Source organism: Botryllus schlosseri, chromosome 14 (genome assembly GCF_051294905.1).
Source record: "Botryllus schlosseri isolate E-star chromosome 14, Bs_hap1, whole genome shotgun sequence".
Classification (NCBI taxonomy): domain Eukaryota; kingdom Metazoa; phylum Chordata; class Ascidiacea; order Stolidobranchia; family Styelidae; genus Botryllus; species Botryllus schlosseri.
The window spans coordinates 6,362,260-6,385,203 of NC_137249.1; the positions used below are offsets into that span (position 1 = coordinate 6,362,260).

General features: G+C 42.2%; 3 protein-coding genes across 4 annotated transcripts in view; 2 read left to right on the forward strand and 1 right to left on the reverse strand.

The window, feature by feature from the left end:
- Positions 1 to 15,065, reverse strand: part of LOC145455981 (uncharacterized) — a 99,661-nt gene extending 84,596 nt beyond the window's left edge. The window contains exons 1-18 of the mRNA XM_080334008.1: positions 14,896 to 15,065; positions 14,717 to 14,831; positions 14,477 to 14,655; positions 13,521 to 13,666; positions 13,301 to 13,460; positions 12,719 to 12,904; positions 11,611 to 11,799; positions 10,201 to 10,358; positions 10,025 to 10,132; positions 5,775 to 5,946; positions 5,492 to 5,597; positions 4,546 to 4,693; positions 4,344 to 4,473; positions 3,050 to 3,151; positions 2,887 to 2,978; positions 2,171 to 2,312; positions 1,383 to 1,642; positions 736 to 891 (exon numbers count right to left, since the gene is read on the reverse strand). Of these exons, the coding sequence (XP_080190134.1) occupies positions 736 to 891; positions 1,383 to 1,642; positions 2,171 to 2,312; positions 2,887 to 2,978; positions 3,050 to 3,151; positions 4,344 to 4,473; positions 4,546 to 4,693; positions 5,492 to 5,597; positions 5,775 to 5,946; positions 10,025 to 10,132; positions 10,201 to 10,358; positions 11,611 to 11,799; positions 12,719 to 12,904; positions 13,301 to 13,460; positions 13,521 to 13,666; positions 14,477 to 14,655; positions 14,717 to 14,831; positions 14,896 to 14,989 (2,643 nt within the window). The 5' untranslated portion in view covers positions 14,990 to 15,065. The remainder of the gene's footprint in view (positions 1 to 735; positions 892 to 1,382; positions 1,643 to 2,170; positions 2,313 to 2,886; positions 2,979 to 3,049; positions 3,152 to 4,343; positions 4,474 to 4,545; positions 4,694 to 5,491; positions 5,598 to 5,774; positions 5,947 to 10,024; positions 10,133 to 10,200; positions 10,359 to 11,610; positions 11,800 to 12,718; positions 12,905 to 13,300; positions 13,461 to 13,520; positions 13,667 to 14,476; positions 14,656 to 14,716; positions 14,832 to 14,895) is intronic.
- LOC145455084 (alpha/beta hydrolase domain-containing protein 17B-like) overlaps positions 365 to 22,944 on the forward strand; it is a 152,545-nt gene continuing 129,965 nt past the window's right edge. For both annotated transcript variants that reach the window (XM_080333034.1, XM_080333033.1), the window contains exon 1: positions 365 to 388. The gene's annotated coding sequence lies outside the window, so the exon portion shown is untranslated. The remainder of the gene's footprint in view (positions 389 to 22,944) is intronic.
- Positions 15,721 to 16,455, forward strand: LOC145455982 (uncharacterized). Its single transcript, XM_080334009.1, has one exon. The coding sequence runs from the start codon at positions 15,721 to 15,723 to the stop codon at positions 16,453 to 16,455; it is 735 nt and encodes a 244-aa protein (XP_080190135.1).

Sequence of the window (22,944 nt, forward strand, 5' to 3'; positions counted from 1 at the left end):
AAGAAGGTATGGAACAGCATAGAAGAATCCTTTTTACGGAAATCGTGAATATATAACTGGAAAGTGTTATGCTAAGGGAGAGTCAAACTCGATGGCCCCAAACCACTTCAGCAAGTGTGTGCACTGCTGCTGGCTTTGAATCTGGATCAGCGTAAATGAATATGGATGTTCAGACGTGGTCCTGGCGGTAGGCGATGTCTAGAAGTTTGTACTAGTTGAATGTGAATGAGTCACTGTTTGATCTTCTCGTGTTTTTTCATACAACGTGTGAACGCGAGCTCAGTGTGTGGAGTCGGGGGTAACGAGCCGTTTGAGCATCACATGAACAATTTGAACATTGAACATTGGTTACAATTGATGTTCAATTGGAGTATTTGGTTGTATTAAGGTCTATCAGTAGTATTTTCGTATCAGTACTATTATGTATTTATTTATAAGCTATCCACTCAAACAAAAGTTTAAACTGGGAAGAATAGACAAATGAACGTTAGCTATACGTGAACTTGGCACTACAATCCGTGATTGACGATGCATTGTACACCTCGTTAGCGTTGAGCATAAGCACGTAAGAGACAGGAAATTTCTCATTGATGTTTATCATATGCGTACATCAACAGCCACTGTTGACTTTGAAGCGATGGAATCGGATTTTAAAGATAACTCAATGCCTAAAAGACACGTACATGCGATCGAAATGGAGATAAAAGGGCAATGCTACAACATAAAACAACACACCTCTCCCATGTAAGACCCGGATAGTTTCACGACAACTCCGCGGCCGTTGAATCTCACAACCAAACCGTTGGCCGTCTTCAATTGGATGACTCGTCTTCCCCGGCGGCTGATCGAGAACATATGGGTACTCACTTCGGCGACAGAATTACCGTTCACCTGGAGAAGAATTTGCGTGATAAACATTCGATGTTATGAATGTGAGCCATTCTACATCAATCGAGCAGAGTTGAAAAACGTGGGTTGAACCGGATTGAGCTCAAAACTGAACAGTGAACGCAATGACTTGGACTGGGACTCGAGTCACAACAATATGACTCGGACTCGGCCCTCTATACTCACTCTGTCTTGACTCGGTGATGATTTGAAAATGACTCGAGTTGACTCGAGTCAAAACTATAAAGGTGACTCGGAACCTTGCGACTTGGTTACAACCCTGGATAAAATGGTCTGAAACCATAGCGACTCCAATAAATAGACTTTAAGTACAAGTATTCAATATCACAACAAATATTGTATATATATTGCCAAATTTGTTCCACCTGAGTATGCAGTACAAGTAGGTAACACCTACTCGAGCACTTCGAAAAAGTAAAGTTCTTCGTTACTGACTATGTATTATACGTAGATGCAATTTCAAATTCGCATACCGTGGCCTGAGCTCCCTTCTGCAGGACGACCTCCATTTCTCCACCTTCGAGTACAATTTTGACGCTGTTGACGAAAGCTTTTCGCGTGTTTCTTCGCCTTTCCTCTTTCACGACTGTCACCGCGAACCACCGCGGATCTGCGTCGTTCATTTGACATGTCTCCGCCAGTCTGTACGTGCATTTTCCGTTGAAACGGTACGATCTAGCTTGATCGAAGGACTTGTGTTGAGATCCCCCGTAAATACGACAGGTACCTTCGCCTAAAATAAGAGTGCCACGTTATAATATGGGAAAGACCCTTTGGACGAATGCATGTTATTAAGATAGTGACGTCATAACTACGAAACGTGTTTCTTAAAATAATGTTGTTTGAACCTAATCGCGAATGGTGGTTTATAAGAAAATAATACCCTTAAAGCGTCGGGACAAAATTTTGACGTGAATACCAATTAGAGAAAAATTCCGCAAGACATTCGGCCAAAGAAGTAAATCTATAGAGAAGTTCATATCATAGAGCATTAATTTCGAACCAAAATTGCAACGTGTATCAAAATTCCAGCGAATAGCGCATTATCTATGTATTTCTGATAAAAACGGTGATAATGTTTGGCACGCTTCGATCAAGATCTCGCACGCGTACGAGAATAGCTTCAACAATAATGGGACACGTGGATAATGGAACTCGATACATCGCTAATCTCATCATGATCGGCCTTATCGCCGAACTTGACCCCCGCCGTGAAATGAACAGGCACACTAATGCGAAAATGATCGACGTCCGCGCTCACTTGTCGGCCTGCAGGCTTCCCTTCCCTTGCTGTCGGTACCGCACGTTTCGCGTTGCCTGCATCGCGTGTCGACACACGTCATGCCTTGATTGCGACAAGTGCACCGCTTGCTGCACGAATCCTGGAGGAAAGATTCTCCGGCCTGCCAAAAGGAATGAAAGGGATCTAATCGGCGCAGGCGTTTTACGTAAGAAGCGACCGGTGTCACAGCACTTCTATTATCACTTAGTATGACATCATAACAGTAGGAAGGATGCGTAAAGTTTAAATATGCACCTTTTATGTCGCAAAGTATATAATACCAGCTCTAAACCACATAAAGGTAATTTGGTATTTTTTCGGCCAAACCTATTGCATTGCACTTTGTAACAATTCTGTTGGTTGATCACGATTTCACAGATATATCATGTGCATAACATACGCTGCAATACGCCTAATCGGGGTTTCAAGGCATCGAGAGTGAACAATAGTATCGAAACTACGATTGTCGTTGATAAAATAACTCTTACAGAGGTATGGAGCGTGTAATTTCAGTACTCGAAAAATCAACTCCCCACCATGCGACTCTACTCTATCGCACTACATCACTGTCTTCGTATTTTCAAGATATATGCCTGCATTCAATGGTGTTCATATTATCGAAAATCGATGCGATCAATGTTCAGTATCGACGTTTTCAACAACCGTAAGTCATGGTAGTTTTGCAGGCTTCATACCAAATAGTATTTCCCTTCGAAGGTGCAACCGCACTGTGCCGCTCTTACGCAGCGATCGCCAGACAGAACGTATCCCTCGTTGCATTCGCATCCTATCAAGAAAAAACACCGCGTGAGCTTGGCAAGCGATGTCGCGTTTTCGCGCACAGTTACGTCACAATACCTTCCACGCAGCCTTCGCCGCAAGTCGGGCTCGTGTTCACGCACGTCGCCGGACAGAGAGACGCGCAGCTAGAGTACTGCGAGTTAGGCGGGCACGTAAGAGCTGAAACATGAAGTTTGATTACTGGGATGCTGCAGAATATGGTTCTGGTTTAAATCAGTGCGTTTTAATTCAGGTTTTTACCCTTGATTTTTTATTTTAATTCCACCGCGCTAATTTTATTGATTTTTTGCTGCTGTTTTATTATCTGGAGAGATGCGTGAAGGTGATTTAGGACTGTCGTGTGCATTGTACATAAACTGGACATTGTTTTTCGCATCCAGAGACCACTAAAGAGATCACTAATGATACCCATGATATAATAGTGTTAAGGATGATTCCGATTTGACTCAATATTAGGGCTGATCGAAATCGAGTAGGCCTACCTGAGGCATTCGATTCTGAATCGAGTATTAGGCTTCAAATTCAGTACTCGAGTATCACACATTATTGACAAATGACATCACAACTGTATAAATGACCTGGAAAATGCAAGCACGTACAATGTACAGGTACACTTTATGCGACCACAAATATAACGTCAGTTCTATACCCTGGCTTGGACTCGGACTTGACTTTGTGGTGAATTGAAAATGACTCGACTTTAAGTGAAAACTGTAAAAGTGAGATTGATTTTAACTCGAAACCATGTGACCTGGTTACAACCCTGCCCCGGATTCAACATGTCTCGGAACGGATTAATGGCGATTCTAGCGACAGATTATTGCCACTGAAGTTTAACATTTTCAACTATGGGATTGGGAATAGTGATTCCCAGCCGCGCATTAATGAGTTGGTGCGATATGCTGCGTTACCTTGATTGACATGGTCGCCATTCATCCCATGTTCTTTTATTGTTTTTATTGGGAATAAAAAAATCATGATTTGAATTATTGCTTTGATTAAAAGCGATTTTAATCAGAAGCAAAATGATATTTACCAGAACCCTACTGCAGAAGGTCCTAAAATGCAGAGGTGGTCAAAGTAGTCGTGGTTGGTGCTCATGTAGAAGGAACGTCGTCAATTTCTACTCAATCTCGCTACGATTTCCAGGCCTAGTTTTAAAGTAGACTTGGAAGTCAGGGATATCAAGATATAAAGTTCTAGATATCCCTGTTCGAAGTAATCAAACTGAATCATGACCGCTTCAGTAAGTAGGGTAAGTACCAAAGCCTACTGCATTACTTCGAAAAAAGTATAATTATTTCGTTGCTGACCACCTACGCTAGAACTACGAACGAAGCAATTGACTCACGCGTTCGAGTGACGTCACGCCAAGGTTGGATGGTCGCACCGTCATCGTTACAAGCCTGCGCGTACGCGGCGACGGCTTGCTCCAGAGCGGATCTCGCGCCTTCGTAGACGCAAACGTCGAATAGGCAATCCTGTCGGGATTAGACAATATATCATTTATATGAGAGGTCGAATTCCAAATTGTAATATGTGCGGAAACTCACGGCGAAGAAGCTGGCGGGCTTGACGCGCGCGTGGCAGCCTTTGAAGGGTCCGTTCGGGTTTCTGATGACAGCGCAGACGCGATTGTATCGTCGGGTGTTCGCGGGAGACGAGCATTCGCTGTCTTTCAAGTCTTCGGGCGATACGCACCTTCGGGATACGAAATATTTATGCGAGCGGACGTTGCACGATCATGCACACTGCACAGCTATGTCGCAGGTGCAGCCCGCGAAATGGGTATGTAATAAAGCTAAGTCCGATACGTTTAAGCTATGATCAAATTGGTTCGAAGGGGCAGCAATACTCAAATCACATAAATCACATAAAATCGCATATGCTGACTCTGAACATTAATATTTATTCAATAATCCGAAAATTTTGCGCGCTTGGCTCGATTTTCCTGCGATAATTCGCGATTGTTATAGGTAGCGCCATATGGAATAAGTTTATTGATATTTATATATGGATGAGATGGTAGGCTTTGCAACTATTCTACAAAGCCCATATGCGGCCCGTGATTTCAATTGCGTATATCTGGTCCGTTCATAAAAAAAGATTGCGCACCCCTGTGTCACGTGACTACAGGATTGTGGTAGAGGCAACGCGCATTGTAACTTTATCGGACATATTTCTAAAAGCACAGTCCTTTTTACACGCGAATATCGAAGAGATAATTGCTATGTCGACTAAACAATCGGGACTTCATAAGAGACGCCTCGTCAATGTCATCCGAGATATCTACCCATCTATAGACATGGCTTCAATGAAAGGTGATCGATCACTGATCATTTCAGCATGATGCAGAACGAAGCCTATCAGGCGCCTATAGACTATTTTCATTTCGGGCGATATTACGACTATCTAATTTTAATTCAGACATGGATTCACCATTGCAAGCTTTACCCTGTAGGCGAGGTTTCTACAAATATAAATTTATATTCAACTTACTCAGTCTTTGAGGGAGTTAGATATCTGTTTCCGTGAGCGTTGGCGTCCTCGACACCATCAACAACAATATCGTTTGCAGGGTTTCCGTCGAAATTTCCGCAAAGTCCTAAAAACAAGCCCACATTCACAAAATGTCATCTGTCGCCGGCAACAATGACATGTATTTCAATATAAATAGCCTACTGCCCGGACTTACGAATTATGTAGCCTAGGCTACGAATTGACGCTTGAATCTATATTTAGTTGTACACAATCATGACGTATACATTCTTTATGAACACACCTTCGAGCTGGTCGCCGAAGTATTCCGGCGGAACTGCGACTACTAACGAGTATCGCCCATCAACTTTGATTTGCAGTCGATTTGCAGCTTTCAAAACGGCGAATCGTCCTTGCCTTTCGATAGTGTATTTCGATGGTGATGAGTAAGGCAGATTCACTACTTCCCCGTTGATCTGACAACAACAACATTTCATAAAGCGGACACATAATTGTTTTCTTTCTATGAGCAATGAAAACTCGAGACTGTAGCATTGTAACGCCACAGTGGCGGGGTTGTCACAAGGTTCAGCGTTAGCAGAATGTAAGCCCGACATGATCCACTGGACCTCGATTAGTATTCGAACACGAAATTTCGCATGATCTTGGATATTCCTGTGAATTTACAGTCGCCATTGAATGTGGGCCCGACTGATTTCAGGAATTAGCATTGAAGGGGCTCGCATTAGGGTTAGGTGCGAGGCAGGGGATTTCGCAATCGCGCGTCACGTGACTGAAATTTTCACGGGCCGCGTGCAAGCAATGACAGAGCCTCAAGGCGATTGGTACACAGCCAATCTGAAACAAGACGCGCGACAACAGAGATAAACTTGATGTAATCTGCGTTTGCACTAATATGCCTGGGTCAGCTGTTTGCAGATGCGACCCGATAACATCTAGATTCTAGATAATTTGAGACGCGCCGCGACTCGGGAGTGTGCTGTACGTGTTCCGACTACGATTACATTCATGGCACAACGATGACTATACAAATACATTTTACCTACACAAGGCCATGCTAACTCGACCTTTTTGAATAGACCTTTGTATTGCTATCAGCGCATATCAGCCTATCGCATAAACCGGATTGACAGAAAACAAAGTTACATCAATCGACGTATTAATGCGGTGCCAGGCCTCGAGGCTGGCCGCAGGTGAAAACGCAAATGTCGCTACTTGAGTCGGCGCGTTGGTCGCATGACGCAGATAATTTGCTATTAATCTAAAATCCGTCACTGACATTTCGGTAACTCGCGAGAACAACACCGATCCCAATGTCGTATTAATTTCGCGCCTTTGACGGTAAATGGATAATCTGTGCCGGCCCGAGATAACAAGTTTCCAGGACCAGGAATTGCCGGAGGCCGATTACGGTGTGAAATTAGCACATCTATCCGCCTTAACCGCTGCTAATTATTTTGTTTTTAAAACCGCCTAACAACCCGGCGCGTGACCGCATGTGCTGTTTGCAGCCGATTTTGTTACACATTGCGGCATTGTCTATTCGCTCTTGCGGTCGAGAAACCGCAGCTATTTTTTGGTAATTGTAGTTTTCGAGTGGATAATAAGACTCAGGGAACGCAAAATTAACATCTCGGCGTTCCACTTTGCACCAAGCACAGAATAAAAGGATATTCGTTAATCTTTCGCCCGAAAATTTCGATAATGTGATTGGATTGGTCCAAAACATTTTAATAGGAGCTGTTGGTGTTATGTCGGAAAAATCACCCGATCCGTTACATAATTTTATGCCGCGCGTGTTATCCAGTGGTATGCTTCATCAGCGACCGAATATGCCCGCAATCTCCAATACAACATTTCAACGCGTCACACCCACTAAAAGTATGCGACCACCCGACCGAATCTACTTTTGGAAACCACTTACTTGAGTACCTTTCGACATGCGTAGGGAATCTCTAGCTCTACTTGTACTTGAGTTTAAAGTTACGTCGTTAGTTCAACGTCTACATGAATAGCTAGCTATACGCTGACTACCTTGACCACCTCTGTTAAGATCAGGAGACGGTATCGTATAGAGTGGGCTAGTAGTGCGTCGAACCCATTAAGGCCGCGATAGTGTCGTGGGTATGGGTATAGCCACCTAATGCGATTACGAGGGATGAAAATAGTAGGCAATGAAGCACAGTTTTTCAGGCGGCGCTAAAATCCATTAATTATATAGTCACGTGTGTTGCATATCACGTTGAGCTCGACGTACCCGCCAAGTGAAAGAGCCATAGATGTATGCCTTTACATGGAGAGAGCTAATCAGTAACAGATCAAGCAAGAATATAATTGGGTCACTGTTGATGTTGTTATTCGGATAACCAAGGTTTAGACGGGAGGGTCTATAAAACAGTGCCATCAAGGACGAGCCAATTCCCAATATCTACAGCTTAAAAACTGTGCTGAAAATGCTATAGTCAGTTCACGACAAAAACCCTACCCGCTCCTGCGAGCTGTGACGCAACCATTGAAAGCTGTTTTGACTACGACTCAGTATCGGGAAAGTGGGAAGCATGCTCCTGTACAGTAGGGGTATTCAAAAATGATTTTTTTTCTCAAATCGTACTGACTACTTGATAAAATTGTTAGGTTACCTAATTTCAGCCTACATACCAAATTTGGCTTAATTCCAGCCAGCAGCCGCATTGCTACAGGAGAAGAAAGTTTCGATTTATTATATAAAAATAAATAACAAAAAATTTGAAAGTTTTCTGTTCACTCCATGAAAGTGTTAGGTTGTGTACAGAAACGATGTTCACCAACCAGTGGAAGCGGAGTTTTTGCCGTCGAAAAATTTGGATTTGAATAAAATAGTATTTACGGTGAGCACCACTATAATAAATAATTAAAGAATTGGTCACCGTAAATACTATTTTATTCATAATCCAAATTTTTCGACGGCAATAACTCCGCTTCCACAGGTAGGAATTGAACTAAATATTTTGAACATTGTTTCTGTAGACAATCCAACACTTTCATGGGGTGAACAGAAAATTTTCTAATTTTTTGGTATTTATTATTATATAATAAATCGAAACTTTCTTCTCCTGTAGCAATGCGGCTACTGGCTGGAATTAAGCCAAATTTGGTGTCTAGGCTTAAATTAGGTAACCTAACAATTTTATCAAGTAGCCAGTACGATTTGAGAAAAAAGTCATTTTTGAATACCCCTACTGTACAGTGTACCTGTACGCCCAAGCGATCGCAGCTAAACAGCGTGGATGTAGTCGAAGATCACTTCTATAAAGACACACACGCATCTGCCTGGTGTACATTTCAAAGTAGATTCTCTGGTTCGCCCGACCGGCGAAACGGGCGATCAGAATTCAAATCGGGCCTTGCAGCGTGTTTTTGCTCCGAGCGACGTGAAACCACAGAGATGCGTCAACAACCATATTCGTATGCTCGTCACGTTCAACATACGCACATCTCATTGGTTGCAATAAGCGGGCGTGATCATTGTTGATAGACTAATTGGCAATGCCCAAGGACTACCGCGACAAGTACAAGGTTGCGTTATACACGGCAACTCGTCACGAATACGCGATCAACATGTTAGGCCCCGCGGTAAATGAGTGATTCCGGCCTACACAATCGCTGATGGGTGCGTCTGTAATATTTTCAAAACACCACTTAGCGGTGTCTTACAAAAAGCCTAGAAGTGGGCCGTGCTATAAGTCGGCAGTTACGGAATAAAATGAAGAATATCGGCCAGGTGTAAATGACCATAGTTGTCAACAAACAACATGAATACCTCAAACACACACACACCAGCAAATAAAATCGTTCGATTTAACGCGAATTTCTTTATACAGCGAGTCGCACAACGCACAATGCTCCGATGAGCTGTCCCAATAAGGCCCAATGTTCCACAATGACATTTGGAATACATTGGAAGGTGCCAAAAAGCCTATTTCTATCAGCTGTATACTTGATTCACGATTGCGACTTAATGCTGCAAAATCTGTGTCGCAAAGGAGACGACAGTCCATTTACGTTACTACGTAATGTTATTCGATTGCAGTGCATAGGTCTGCGTGGTACCTGATAGCTAATGAAGCATACCATCCTGAATCCGGCGATCAAATCCGACATTGTGACACCGCAATTGAACAGTTACGTATATCAGATGCCGATTAACCTTTGCAACAACATATTTTTCTGTGAATTTTTGTCAAACACCGCGTCTGATTTTTTGACGAATAGACGATGATATTTTGATATATGATTCATTTGCGGCCCTTTGTTACAGTAACGGCACCGCTTATTGTCGCGTCAGCTGGATGTAATCATTTTGTCGTTTTACAGTGAAAACAATGCGTAAATACTAGGGCGGTTACTGCAATACCGCATTGACACTGGAACAAATCGCTCATCGCTAGCGGGATGAGCTTTGAATGTCGGTCGGCCACTAGTTTATAGTAACGATGTATCAGTAAACAGGCCTTCCAAACACCAAGAAAAGCTTCGATGACAATTAGGCCCTACCTTGATTTGAAGACCTGGATTCAGGTTTATAACGTCTCCGTACATCCTCACGACAGCTCTGCCAAGCCAGGAGACCGAAATCTTGCGTCCGCGATGTATGTTGAAAACCTGCGAATGCGGCGACAACGTTCAGGTTCGATATTTTTGTTTCTACGTCACTTGTCCGCAAGATTTACCTCGATGTCGAATTTCTCCTGTTCGCTTCCCGAATATCTCGCGAACGTGTACGAGCAATCGCCTTGGAAGTCGAACTTCTTCTGGTCGAACGTGGTGTAGTGGGGGTCGCCCACTCCTCTGCATCTTGTGAGCCCGGTCGGTCTCTTCACAGCGGGTTCTGCAGAGAGGGCAATTATATCATCAGAATTGCGTTCAAGGTGAGTACGCTCCAAGGGCGTCTGATTTGTACCATTTTGGGTGAATTTGTGAACAATACAAAACACAAATTTTCACCTCCGTCGGTACTACGAGATAGCGCTATGTTATCGCAGTCTATAATCTAGCTAGATGAATATATATTTCAGTGCGTTCGCTGAAGCATGATTTAGTATTCTGTTTCAATTCGACTATATCATCCGAGAAGAGATGGAACTCAGATCGCATTTAAAACAAACTTGTTTAAAACAAGGCCCTTGTTTAAAACATGTTTTTTCAAGCCATGGCATCACGAATATTCAATTGTGACGTCATATTGGATTGACATTGACTATTGAAAATATAGGGTAAATGTAGCTCCTTTGACGAATGTTGCTGTTGAACCGACTATTTTGAGGGTTCCAACCATGCCATATCGATATACGTTGGCTATATCGTGTGAGAATTGTCCGTAGTCTCATAACACGTTTTTTGGAAAGTATTTACACAATTACGACATAATTTTGCAACTAAAAATAAACACAATTTTTTTTAAGGCCTTTGTTTAAAACACTGTTTAAAACATGTTTTAAACAAAGTGTTTTAAAACACCGTTTTTTTTATGCAACCCTAGATGGAACGCTAATATAAGTAGAAGTAACGCCACAAATCTGTGCTCTACTCAATTACAAATAGAAGTAGCAATTTCTAATAGACATGAAAACTACTTGAAGGGAGAGTGAAAAATGAAAGATCTGAAAAGTACTCGAGGAAGTAGTATCAAAATGTATATTTGATCGACGGGTCGCATATTTTAGCAGTTATTCAGATGTGGCTACAATCACAGTGTGCATTTTCGCGACTACCGCAAAATGACTAAATGATACTACAAATAAATATCGAATCTTAGAAAATATAATCGGTTACCGTGATACAAGGGCTATTTCTCGCGGCTCTTGCCACAATTTGACTCATAAAAACGACGCAAACTTATCTCAAAACTACTTTCTCCGTTTCAAAATCGAAACGTGAAAAGTACGTAGATTTGCCCACTAAAACCTGTGCGAGTAGAAGCGGATGCAGTCTAAAACATAACCACTTGAGTAAGTATTGCAAGCACGCAATATATACTTACGTATTACCAAACGAAAACCGACTTCAGTTCTCCCAAATTTCGGGTTGATGAAATAACGACATAATCGGAGAAGGGAAGTGTGCTCATGCGGCCAATCTACCTGTTTTGACGCAAGTCGGTGGGGTCGACTCCCAGCCTCCGCTTCCGCAGTTCATCACCGCTTTTCCAACCAGATTGAAGCCGTTTGCGCAGCGAAAGGTCACTCTTTGTCCGGCGAGAAATCGTGGCTTGGGAGGTGTCCTGCGTCCGTTGGGAATGTTACCCGTAAACGAGCACGTTGTTCTCACCGCTGAAACACGTTGCGGGACGTGATAAGCCGCGTGTGGTGCATGTTGCGTACGTTGACAAAACGTTAGGTGAATAGATGCGGTAGAGTTGGTGGTAAATCCATTTCGCAGTGGTTAGAAAGATTGACATCGGTCAGTGCATAGACGCGGCGCATACAATTACATTGACAGTTGACGTTATAGTGCGGGCTCGTTTAGAGATATTGAAGAACAGAGGTGAACAGACAATTTAGTGATATTCAGAGGTCATTCGAATCGATCATAATTGGCTGAATTTGTGTTCATAAATTTATGAACGACGCCGTGCAAAAGCCGGTTCGAAAACCCCATTTTCATCCCGAGCCTCGAACGAAATGGCAGATCAAGACCGTTTTTTGAAGTATTATGCCCTATTGAAGAGCGGATTTGCACAAAAACTACACAAACGGAAGTGAAGGAAAGTATCACATTATACTGCGACTCACAGGAGATTCAACCCATCGATGCGATATACTGGCTCCTTCGTCGCTGTGGAATCAATGTAGCTTATGTCCAAATTCTTAGAAAATCAAGTATAATTTTCATTTTATTCGGCCATTTCTTTGTAATGATTGTGATTGTCACATTGTTTCGAAGTTAGCCACGATCAAGATATGGCCGAAAGAAAATAAAAACTTAATTCTCTCAAAATGAGTAAAATGGACTTAAGCTACCCTGATTCCACGGCGACGATAAGGTCATGCTGTAGCCAAGACGGAGAAACCAAGAGACGCAGAGATTTGTCACTGATAAAATTTCGCCACGATTACGTCGTGACGACATAAATACGTTGTCGCGTGTATATCGAATGTTTCACAAGAGGCAACGGCCCCTCCCAACGATATTGACTTAGTCTATGCTGGCCATTACTTTCTACTGCCACCGTATAGCCAACATCCTTACCACGTCTGATACACAGTGGCGGGTTGTTCGTCCAGGCGCGCGCAAGCGAGCACCGTGTGGTTCTGCGTCCCCGCAAAAGAAAGCCGTTTTCGCATCTGAACGAAACGAGGTCGCCGGGAACAAAGCCTTGCTTCTTTTGAGACGCTATCGCACCGTTGACGGGGGGAGTCAAATCCGGACATCCAGCTGTCGAACAAGCACACAATGTCGTCAGACTCGTTCGTTATTCGCAAGTTATGTGGGTACTGAGATTATTTTTTATGTTGTCGCTTGAATGCGGGAGTTACCACCCTCTTTTACACCGTGGTACCCGTTTAAAATATATAAAAATCAATTACTCTATTTTTCAACCTTTCGAAAAAGTAAGAAACATCATTTTCATTGAAAAATGGTCTGTGCAGTTATAGTGGAGTAGATTTATGGATGATAAGTTTGATGACTTTCTTGGAAGAGTTCCAGATTGAGAAACTCTTCTTTAAAAGTACATATTTTACCTTTTCACGTCACACATTCTGATATGACGTCATATTATGGGATACTGGACTCAACGCCCAGTAATCTAAATTTTCCCAGCATCCTCACCTGGCGCTGCTGCTCTCGGGCAGCAATACCTGACCTTGAAATCAGGGCAACGCCTTCTCCTTTGCTGATCTCGGTTGAGGCAGGATAAGCCGAACGTTCGGCCGACCCTTACTGCGTAGCCCGACGTGTGGTAAGACTCGTCTGTGTCAGCAACGCGAAACTGCGACCGAGAAAAGATTTAGGGCGTCCGCCGATTTAAACTCATATTTCTGAGGCCTACTTCAACTCCGAATGGGTCTTCGCATGTTTGTCGCGTTCTCCTGTGCTTGACACGAGTTTCTACGTCGCCGGGACCCCGGTTGGGTTTGTCCACGTTGACCCAATCGCCCCAGGCATTGTCGGGACAGCCTCCGATGGTGCTGCGACCTGTAGTCGTGTAAACGAAACGTGGAACATGTGAAGAGAATTCATATGAATCGATATAGAACGCCGCGATGTGCATACGTTACAGCTCGTTGAGATAATGTGATATTAATCGAGATAATATGCCTAAAACGCGTATCCAATACAAAGTCCCGCGACAGACCGCGTCCAACACGTATCAAACCGCCAGGAATCGCAACATTCATGTACAAAGGGCATGGATTCGTATTTGGATTCGATATTAACGAATTAGACCAGATTCGAAATGCATCCACGATTTCGTTGGTAAAGAAATCCGATTTCGATATGACACTTCCAATCGATTTGTATTCTAGTGCGGATTCATTATTATTATCAATATCGTGGGAAAAGTGGCGCTTTCAACCGATTATGTTGTTCGCGCCACCACGCGCAGAATAGTTTACAATAAACGACAAAAAAAAACGAATTATATCCTATATCTGACGAAACAGTATCAGTTTATTAATATTTTCATCATTTCAAAACACCACAAAACTTCGATACAATGAAAAGATAGGAAGGTGTACGCATGAGAGTATGAATTCTATAGTTTGGATGGTCAAACGATGGAGGGTCAAAAGAGTTTCTAAAGAGAAAGCAGCTTTTTCATTTACACAGTTCTCAAAACAAAAAGCGGGGGTGATACTCGCGGGAGTTCAGAACGTAACTGAACCATGGACGGACAAAATTTTTGATTCGGACATGACAGGACGCGAGTATTTTGACATGCAACTATCAAATTGGTTTATCGTGAATATCCAGGAACGACAAGCATGATAAGTGGCTATTCACCTGGCGGTTCGCATCGGTACCGGATGTAAGCGTATTTCTCGATAGCCGGACACGCGTTGCCCATCACTCTCGTGTTAACGCCTAGCTCGCACGAGTTTTCGTTTTGACAAGCGGCTGTTATGACCCTCAGCGACGGGACGGACCGGCAAGGCGACTTGGGAACCCGAACTGTCGGACAACTGAAATAAAAACACCACGGTTTATTCACTCGAACTTCTGGCTATCATGGTCTGCATTTACAATTCGGCATCCGGCATCCGGCCGTAATACGCATCTTCAACGTATATCACATGACTAGGATCGGCACACTGCACAGACAGCGTGGATCCGTCACAGGACGCACTGAAACGGGTAACTGCAAATATTGAAATAATGTTATCTGAGGTCGAAGTCCTAATTACGGGCGATCTGTTACTCACTGGTTGTGAACTGCTGCGCGACACCGACTGCCACCAGCAAAAAGTCAAAAAATAAAGAAAGCATTCTCCTCTTTGTAAGAGAAGCTGCCCCCATGATAGAAGTACCTACGAATATGGTTTGTGATCACAAATCAGCCGTACTTCTAGCGAGGTAGAAGTGAGCACCGATTTCAGTTGCCGACGATATTTAAAGCTCCGGTTCAGCAAGTTCATCGCAACCGACTTCCATTAAAATGATTTTTTTCTGTTTAGGCTTTCTCTCGCATCGCGGCCTTTATTTTTAATTGAACTTGACATTATACCTATGCGCTGTAACGTGTTATCGCTTTTCAGTAATTAGGCTTTGTTGCAGGGCAGTAGAAAACTGTTAATGAACGCGGATGGTTGTGTGCAGGGACAGCACACTCTCTAGGAGCATTTCAAACTTGCCTGCTACACTGAGATCACTTCTGACTGTGATTGACACAGTAGAGAATACCCTCTGTTACGTGGGTTATTGTATGTATTATTATGATGATGCTTCCCTGTAAAATAGCAAGGTATGACGTCATGCCTTACCCAACTGTGCATGACCGCATTACTCGTGCTTGACCGCTTCTTGTCTTATCTCATCTCTGGTTGATGGCACATGGAAGCCATAATAAATGTACAGCAAGAAACACACATCCGGTACCAGGACGTCCTTGGCAAATAATCAGTAGCGATTTATGTGAATTTGACGGACAACATTATTTGATTACAGTTGATCACTACTCGGATTATTTTGAGGTAGATCGACTAACCTCACAGACTTCTACAGCAGTTATTCGCCGCTTAAAATCACATATGGCACGTCATGGAATCTGCGAGAAATTGATTACTGACAATGGTCCATGCTATGCTGCTCATGACTTCGAGGCATTTGCAAAGGAATACGAGTTTGAACATGTGACCAGCTCTCCAGGACACAGCCAATCGAATGGAAAGGCGGAATCAGCTGTCAAAATCTTCAAATCGTTACTTCGTAAAGCAACAACTGACAAAAAAGACATAAATATTGTACTGTTGGATTGGAGGAACACTCCAGGCGAGACTGTTCCTGGCTCTCCAGCACAGAGGCTATTTGGAAGACGCACCAAGACCTTGTTGCCAATAGCAACTAAACTGCTTGAGCCGAAAATTGTTTCTGATGTCATTCCATCGCTTATGGATAGGAAAAGAAAACAGGCAAAGTATTACAATCGTGGTGCAAAAGACCTCGCCCTGTTGAGTCCTGGTCAACAGGTTCGATTCAAAAGGACAGAAAATGGCTTGTGGCTCGAAGCGGTGGTGATTAAGCAACTGAATGATCGATCGTACATTGTTAAGGCGACAGATGGAACGATCTACCGACGCAACAGAAAGTTTATTCGAACTACTGTAACTCGCCCGCATGTTGCATTTGACTTTGACGACATTTCGATTGCCAGACCAGCAGTAGTGAACAGCGGCACTAATGGGTCGTTATCTGGTTCCAGTAGCAGCAGGCCAAGCCGTACAGTTATTCGACCAGCATACTTGCAAGACTATGTTACAACTTGATTCGTTGCTGTAATTTATATCCTAATTCGGTTCGCTTCGTTTTCTATTATTTTGTGATGTTTTGAGAAGGGGATGTTACGTGGGTTATTGTATGTATTATTATGATGATGCTTCCCTGTAAAATAGCAAGGTATGACGTCATGCCTTACCCAACTGTGCATGACCGCATTACTCGTGCTTGACCGCTTCTTGTCTTATCTCATCTCTGGTTGATGGCACATGGAAGCCATAATAAATGTACAGCAAGAAACACCCTCAAACTGATTTTTCTCCTTTTCCAAGACATACCGCCTATCGCGTCACAATATCGAGTCTTGTAATACATAGATTCGAATATATGCGAGGCAGAAAATGCTGTAGCATAATCAGCCTGACCAAATGATCCGAGTCACAAATCTCACTGACTAGGTTAGATAAGCCATAAGAAGATAATCTCTATTCGTATAACATTCATCACAACCTTCACCGTTTGTATATAGGTGTGTGTGTGTGTGTGTGTGTGTGTGTGTGTGTGTGTGTGTGTGTGTGTGTGTGTGTGTGTGTGTGAATGACACGTTATGTACAATTTCACCAAAATCCGAACACATATAGTGAACTAATATTCAGCAATCTGCATAGAAAACTTTGGAACATAGTGACTAAAAAGTCATCTGCGGGCCAATCGCCTACGTGGGCTTGTCGCGGTAAACTAAACTGGCCTCAAGCTATACTTTACGCGGTATAGAATAATTGTCTATGCAAACTAAACACAGTTTCACAAACCGCGGGCGGCGAAACGAATCTCTTGATTTCAAAAATTTCATTTCTATCACGAGATTCTCGACGATAAATATATTCCACACTTACGATTGGGTCTCGGAAAGCCGGTCATAAGTCAATTAAGAAATTGGGGCTGATACACATAACAAATATCTCCACCAATAAAATAATTCTTCATTACCTAAATTGTGGAGCGAATTCGCGGATTTATCATCAATTTTTTAACGTTTTTATTATAACATATTTTATGATTTATTATTTATTTATTATCAAAAGCATTGTCATGATTTGAAGCTCACACGACTTTGCTTATAGCATATAGATTGCTATTCCCGTAAATCGATTAAACACGTAACCCAAATATCAATTTCCACATCTAGCTCTAACATATCGTGAATTGCCTCCAGGGAAAGTGATCTTTTTGTATGCGGTTTGATATAATCAGTCGATCACCAAACTCCACGTCATGAATGCTCCAGAACATAAGCGGGAAAATATGATCAGCGGAACAGGATAGTCATATATCTTGTAAATTGTGAGCCTAACGGTGTCGTCTACTTGTCAATCAAGTTTCACCTTCAATTATGCGGCTTTTGCGGTTTAAGGACTAGCGAAAATAGAGATTATCTGGTTTGCCTGCAATATCAAATGTCACTATCAATGCCCCCGTATATGGGACTATGGCAAGATCCGGGTCTATGAATCCACCTGGCAGTTGGAATCATGTATTAGCGCGTAAGCAAATGGTAACTATTCGAATCATGCGTGAGCAGATGCCAGTCTTATTGATATTTGATAATGCTTATGATCAGACCTGCCGTCGTAATATAAATTTAAATTTCCAAAAAGTTCAATACCTGTAACAAGTGGGGTATTGCTGATTACACTTTCGCTATTCATTCTCGACATTGATTTGTAAATGCGGGGTCATTTTGCAATAGTACGGAATAGAATGCTACGGAAAACTGTTGTCGTATGGGTAGTGTTTTTCGTCCTTCGAGGCATTCGTTTTAGTTTGCCGCAGCAGATGTGCTATCTATCAGGTATCGGCGAAACCCAAAATGTGAGTCATCTAAATCACTTGACCCGACTGTCGCAAACTAGTACTTTTATGCATTTAGGCTACAGTATAATAACACATTCGCCCGACTAGTTTTATCTTACAATCTCCTGTCTACTGTCATTCGAGTTCATAAACGCAGACACTGTAAGCGGGTATTTAGTAGTGTCGCATACATTGCTATAGTACCGTACGTCGCTAGGTCAAGAATCATATAATCTTTTATGGCAAATTTCGTCGCTAACGTCAGTACAGTATACGCGCCGATTTAAGGCCACAAGATAAGTTCATTTTAATGGGTACTCGTTTTCAACAGTTATTGCGCAACCGATAAAACATTTTTGAATAATCACAATTAAGGTTTAACACTGGCCAATCCGTCATGCACCACAAGCAATTCCAAATACCAAGCAAATGTCGCAAAAATACAATTAGTTCCATGAGCCACATGATTACAGGTAGGGTAGCATTGAAAAAAACGGTTGTTTAAAGCACTTTGTTTAATTAAAACAAAAAAGTTTTTTTTTAAAAGTTATGCCATCATTGTGTAAATACTTTCGAACAAACATGTTGTATAAGCCGACGGGCGATTACCACCCGATAAACCGATATAGCAGACGGATACGATATGGGATGGTTGGAACACTCAAAATAATCGGTTCAACAGCTATAGTACGACGATATAGTTCATTGGTACGTAATGAATATTCTGATGATTATGTGCGCCGACCGTAAAAATGCTGCATGACGATGTAGTCCTGGTTAAAGATATTTTTGGTCCGTATATGACAGGGGTTGGAAGCCTATTTCGTCAAAGGAACTAGATTTACCCTATATATTCAATTCACTATGACGTCACAAATGAATATTCGTCATGACTTTAAGAAATAAAATAAAAACATGTTTTAAACAACGGCCTTGTTCTAAATATTTTTGTTTTAAATGGATATTTGTTTTAAACGCACCCCCATAGTTTGTTTTGGGGGGGTATTCATGGTGTTTGTCGACTACGATGGTCATTTACACCAGGCCGATATTCTTTTTATTTTCCGTAACTGCCGACTTATAGCACGGCCCACCTCTAGGCTTTTGTAAGACACCGCTGACGCGGATGAGGTGGCGAGGAGGAGCCTAGGTAAACCTCCAACACTTAGATATCGGAATTCGGACGTCGACCTCGGTCGGACTCGAACCCGCATCCATTGGTGTTGCAGCCGCGGATTAACCCCATAGTTAAAAATGCAGGAGTAACAACTAACACAGTAGCTCTTAAAATGTGGGCGCCCCTTCTTTAGCAGGGCTATGGAAGATTCTAAGGGGCGCGAAGAGTTCTGAGGGCGATGATGCATTCTTGAGCTCGGAATGAGTTTGAGTTGCCTATGGATAATAAACATATCCGTACGTTTCGGCATTCGGCCTCATGCGACAGTCATTTTTTAGGCGCGGTTTTCTCATCGCCGATCTTTCTGACACTTCGCGGAATTGCATATTGGCCGAAACTTCATACGTCTTGGCCTGCCGTGGCGCGGGTAATACGGGTGCCAAAATGCCAACAGAATGCGTACTTTGTTTTTTATGGTAACCATTACAAAATCCAGACATCCAGACACACAATACATAATATAACTAAGCAACAAAGTTGTTTGGAACGTCACTGTAGCCGCCCCTACGTACGATGACGTGTTGTAACTTGTAGGACAGGGCAAGGTCACTCAACTATGAGTAGTTGACTGACTTTGGGACAGGGGTGCCAAACATACGGCCCGGCAGACGATTTCATCAGGCCCGCGAAGCAATTCTGAATAATGGCTGTATTATCCAGCACGTTTCTGACAAATGCTGAGATTACTCTCATTAAATAATCCCCAAGACAGAAAATGATGACTATATGTTCAATGTTCATACGCCACATTATAACCCAGGGATATCTAGGGATATTCTTGGTTATAACCATCCGACAGTGGTGTTACGGTTTCTCTGTAATGACCATTAGCAACAAGTCGCTGCCATTGACATCAATGCCGAGAGCAAGGGAAAAGTGCACACTGAGCTCAGAGTTTTGTTGAAAATGGACCTAGACGTAGTTTTTCACATAAATGAAAACCCCAGTTAGATACCGGTATATGCGGAATACACGGAGAACATAATTGTTACACAAAAATGTATATCGTCGCTAAAGTCACTGTATTAGCAATTTATCTAACTGTACCGTATTCAATCAACCAATCATCGACATTTCGACAATTCTATTATTTACGAACAAAGGTGTTGATCGAATAGAACCCTATGATCCACAGCAAGGATATCTAGATATCCCTGGATCCATACGCTGTATAATTGAATATTCAAGTGTACAACACGGGTATGGATTTTGAAGGAAAATTTTGGAATAATATGACTGGTCCGGCCCGCGACGCAACTTGAGTTTGACACTCCTATTGTAGGATGTCGATCCAGAGCAGCACACGTTCGATATAGGGTTGAATTTAAAACACTTTGTTTAAACCAATGTTTTAAACAAGGGATTAAAAAAATTTAAGCTGTAAAATTATACCATAAATACTTTCCAAAAAAAATGTTGTGTATGAGCCTACGGACAATTACCACCCGATATAGCCGACGTATATCGATATCGGTTGGTTGGAACCCTTAAAATAGTCGGTTCAACAGCAATAGTACAGATATTTCGTCAAAGGAGCTATCTTTACCATATATTTTCAATAGTCAATGTCAATCCACTATGACTTCATAATTGAACATTATTGACATCATGGTTTAAAAAAATGTTTTAAACAAGGGCCTTGTTTTACACATGTTTGTTTTTAATTTATTTTTGTTTTAAATGCAATCCTACGTTCGAAGCAACTGTATGATTGCATATTTCGTTGACTTACGAGTGGTCGAGTACCAGAATAGGATTCGTCCTTAAACTAATGTAAATGAAAAATCAAGCAAAATCAGTCCATGAGATATTTTTAAACCGAATGAGAAATAATATATATACTGGTGCATTCGCGATTCATATTAGGTATCGGCCATGCCTCTGCTAATTCCGTTAACATTGACATCCGTCGATTAAGCTTTCAGAAGTTCCTGTCATAGCAGGGGCGGGCAACTTCTCCAGTCGGCGGGCCAGGTATAGGAAAATTAAGTACTTGGCGGGCCGGATTGCTGAATCGATACACCATTCGCCTATTCCACATATACAAGGAATAAATCGTATTTAATGAATGTATTTTAACGACAGCAATGTCACTTTAAAGCCATATCTCGCCGATAATGACGAAGACAATGTGGATTTGAGAATAGCATTGTCATACAGGCGCCGCCATGTCTGCTTCTCTCTGATCTATCAACACACGGTGCAATCCTTAATTAAGATTTCAAGGCGTTCGATAAGCCCGGTACTAGGGATGGTGTGAACGTGAGGTTCACGTTCGCGTTCTGTGTGTGAACCTCAGAAATTTATAGGTTTACGTTCACAAACGAACCTTGGTAGGTTTTGCACTGTGAACCTTTTCCATAGATTACCATTTTTCACGTCATCATAACATATTTGGTTGGAATTCTTTGCATTTCCACTTCGCACCACTCTATTAATGGCGCTGGCAGCATAAAAAAATCAACACCAAACGGGCATGCACGTGATGCACCTTACCAATCTCAAAAATTTTACATTCTTTGTTACAAAGGTTTGCTCGAAATATCCAGCTTTCCGTTTGTGAATATTTAGTGTCTCTCTGCTGTGAGCTTGTCCCGCAATCACACAGCATCAAAAGCGAAATACGGGGTCAATCTTGATTTCCTATGTTTATTGTATCATAAAAACAAATCCGTGCGATTGGCGTGTTTGCTTCTGCTGTATAACTTGTTAATGCGGTATTATCGGTAGCAAATATAGAAACCCGTTTTACACTCTGCTCAATAACAACGTAACAATACTCGGACGCTGAATGCATTGTCCGATCTGACCTAGACCTTTAAGGCGTAAGTTTATAATCCTTGCAAGTCCTGGTTGAAATTGTTGGCAAAGCGACGGAAGATATTGATTTTATGGGATTATTATATCATTTGATTGCCACAGTTAATACACTTAGCGACGTTTAAAACGTCAATATGTACTTCAGCATGGTGGCATTATTGGCCCGAGAGTCGCTGGCATCGCGTACGACAGGGGCGGGCAACTTCTCCAGTCGGCGGGCCGGATATAGAAAAATTAGGCACTTGGCGGGCCGGATTGCTTAATCGATAGATTATTCACCCATTTATTCAGTTATACAAGGAATAAATCGTATTTAAAGAATGTATTTTAACGACAGTAATGTCATTTCAAGCGATTTCTCGCCGATAATGACGATGACAATGAGGAATTGAGAATCGTATTGTCATACAGCAGTAGTTCTCACACGCCTCCTTTTTGATAGTGAAAAATTCTGCGTCCCCCTTCCTTATCATGATATTTTAAAGAGATAAATCAGAATGCTAGCCATCCCAACGGGTAGTTTGATGGCATTAAAAGTTATGGCTATTGATGAGAGAGTTCTCAAATATGAAATTCGTACACTAGACATAGTAATCACCATAACCTGGAGGTAAATCGCGCGGAGCGCGAAAAATTTTCAGTTAACTGTGATTTCGCGCCACTGTTAGATACTTTCCCGTCCCACAGG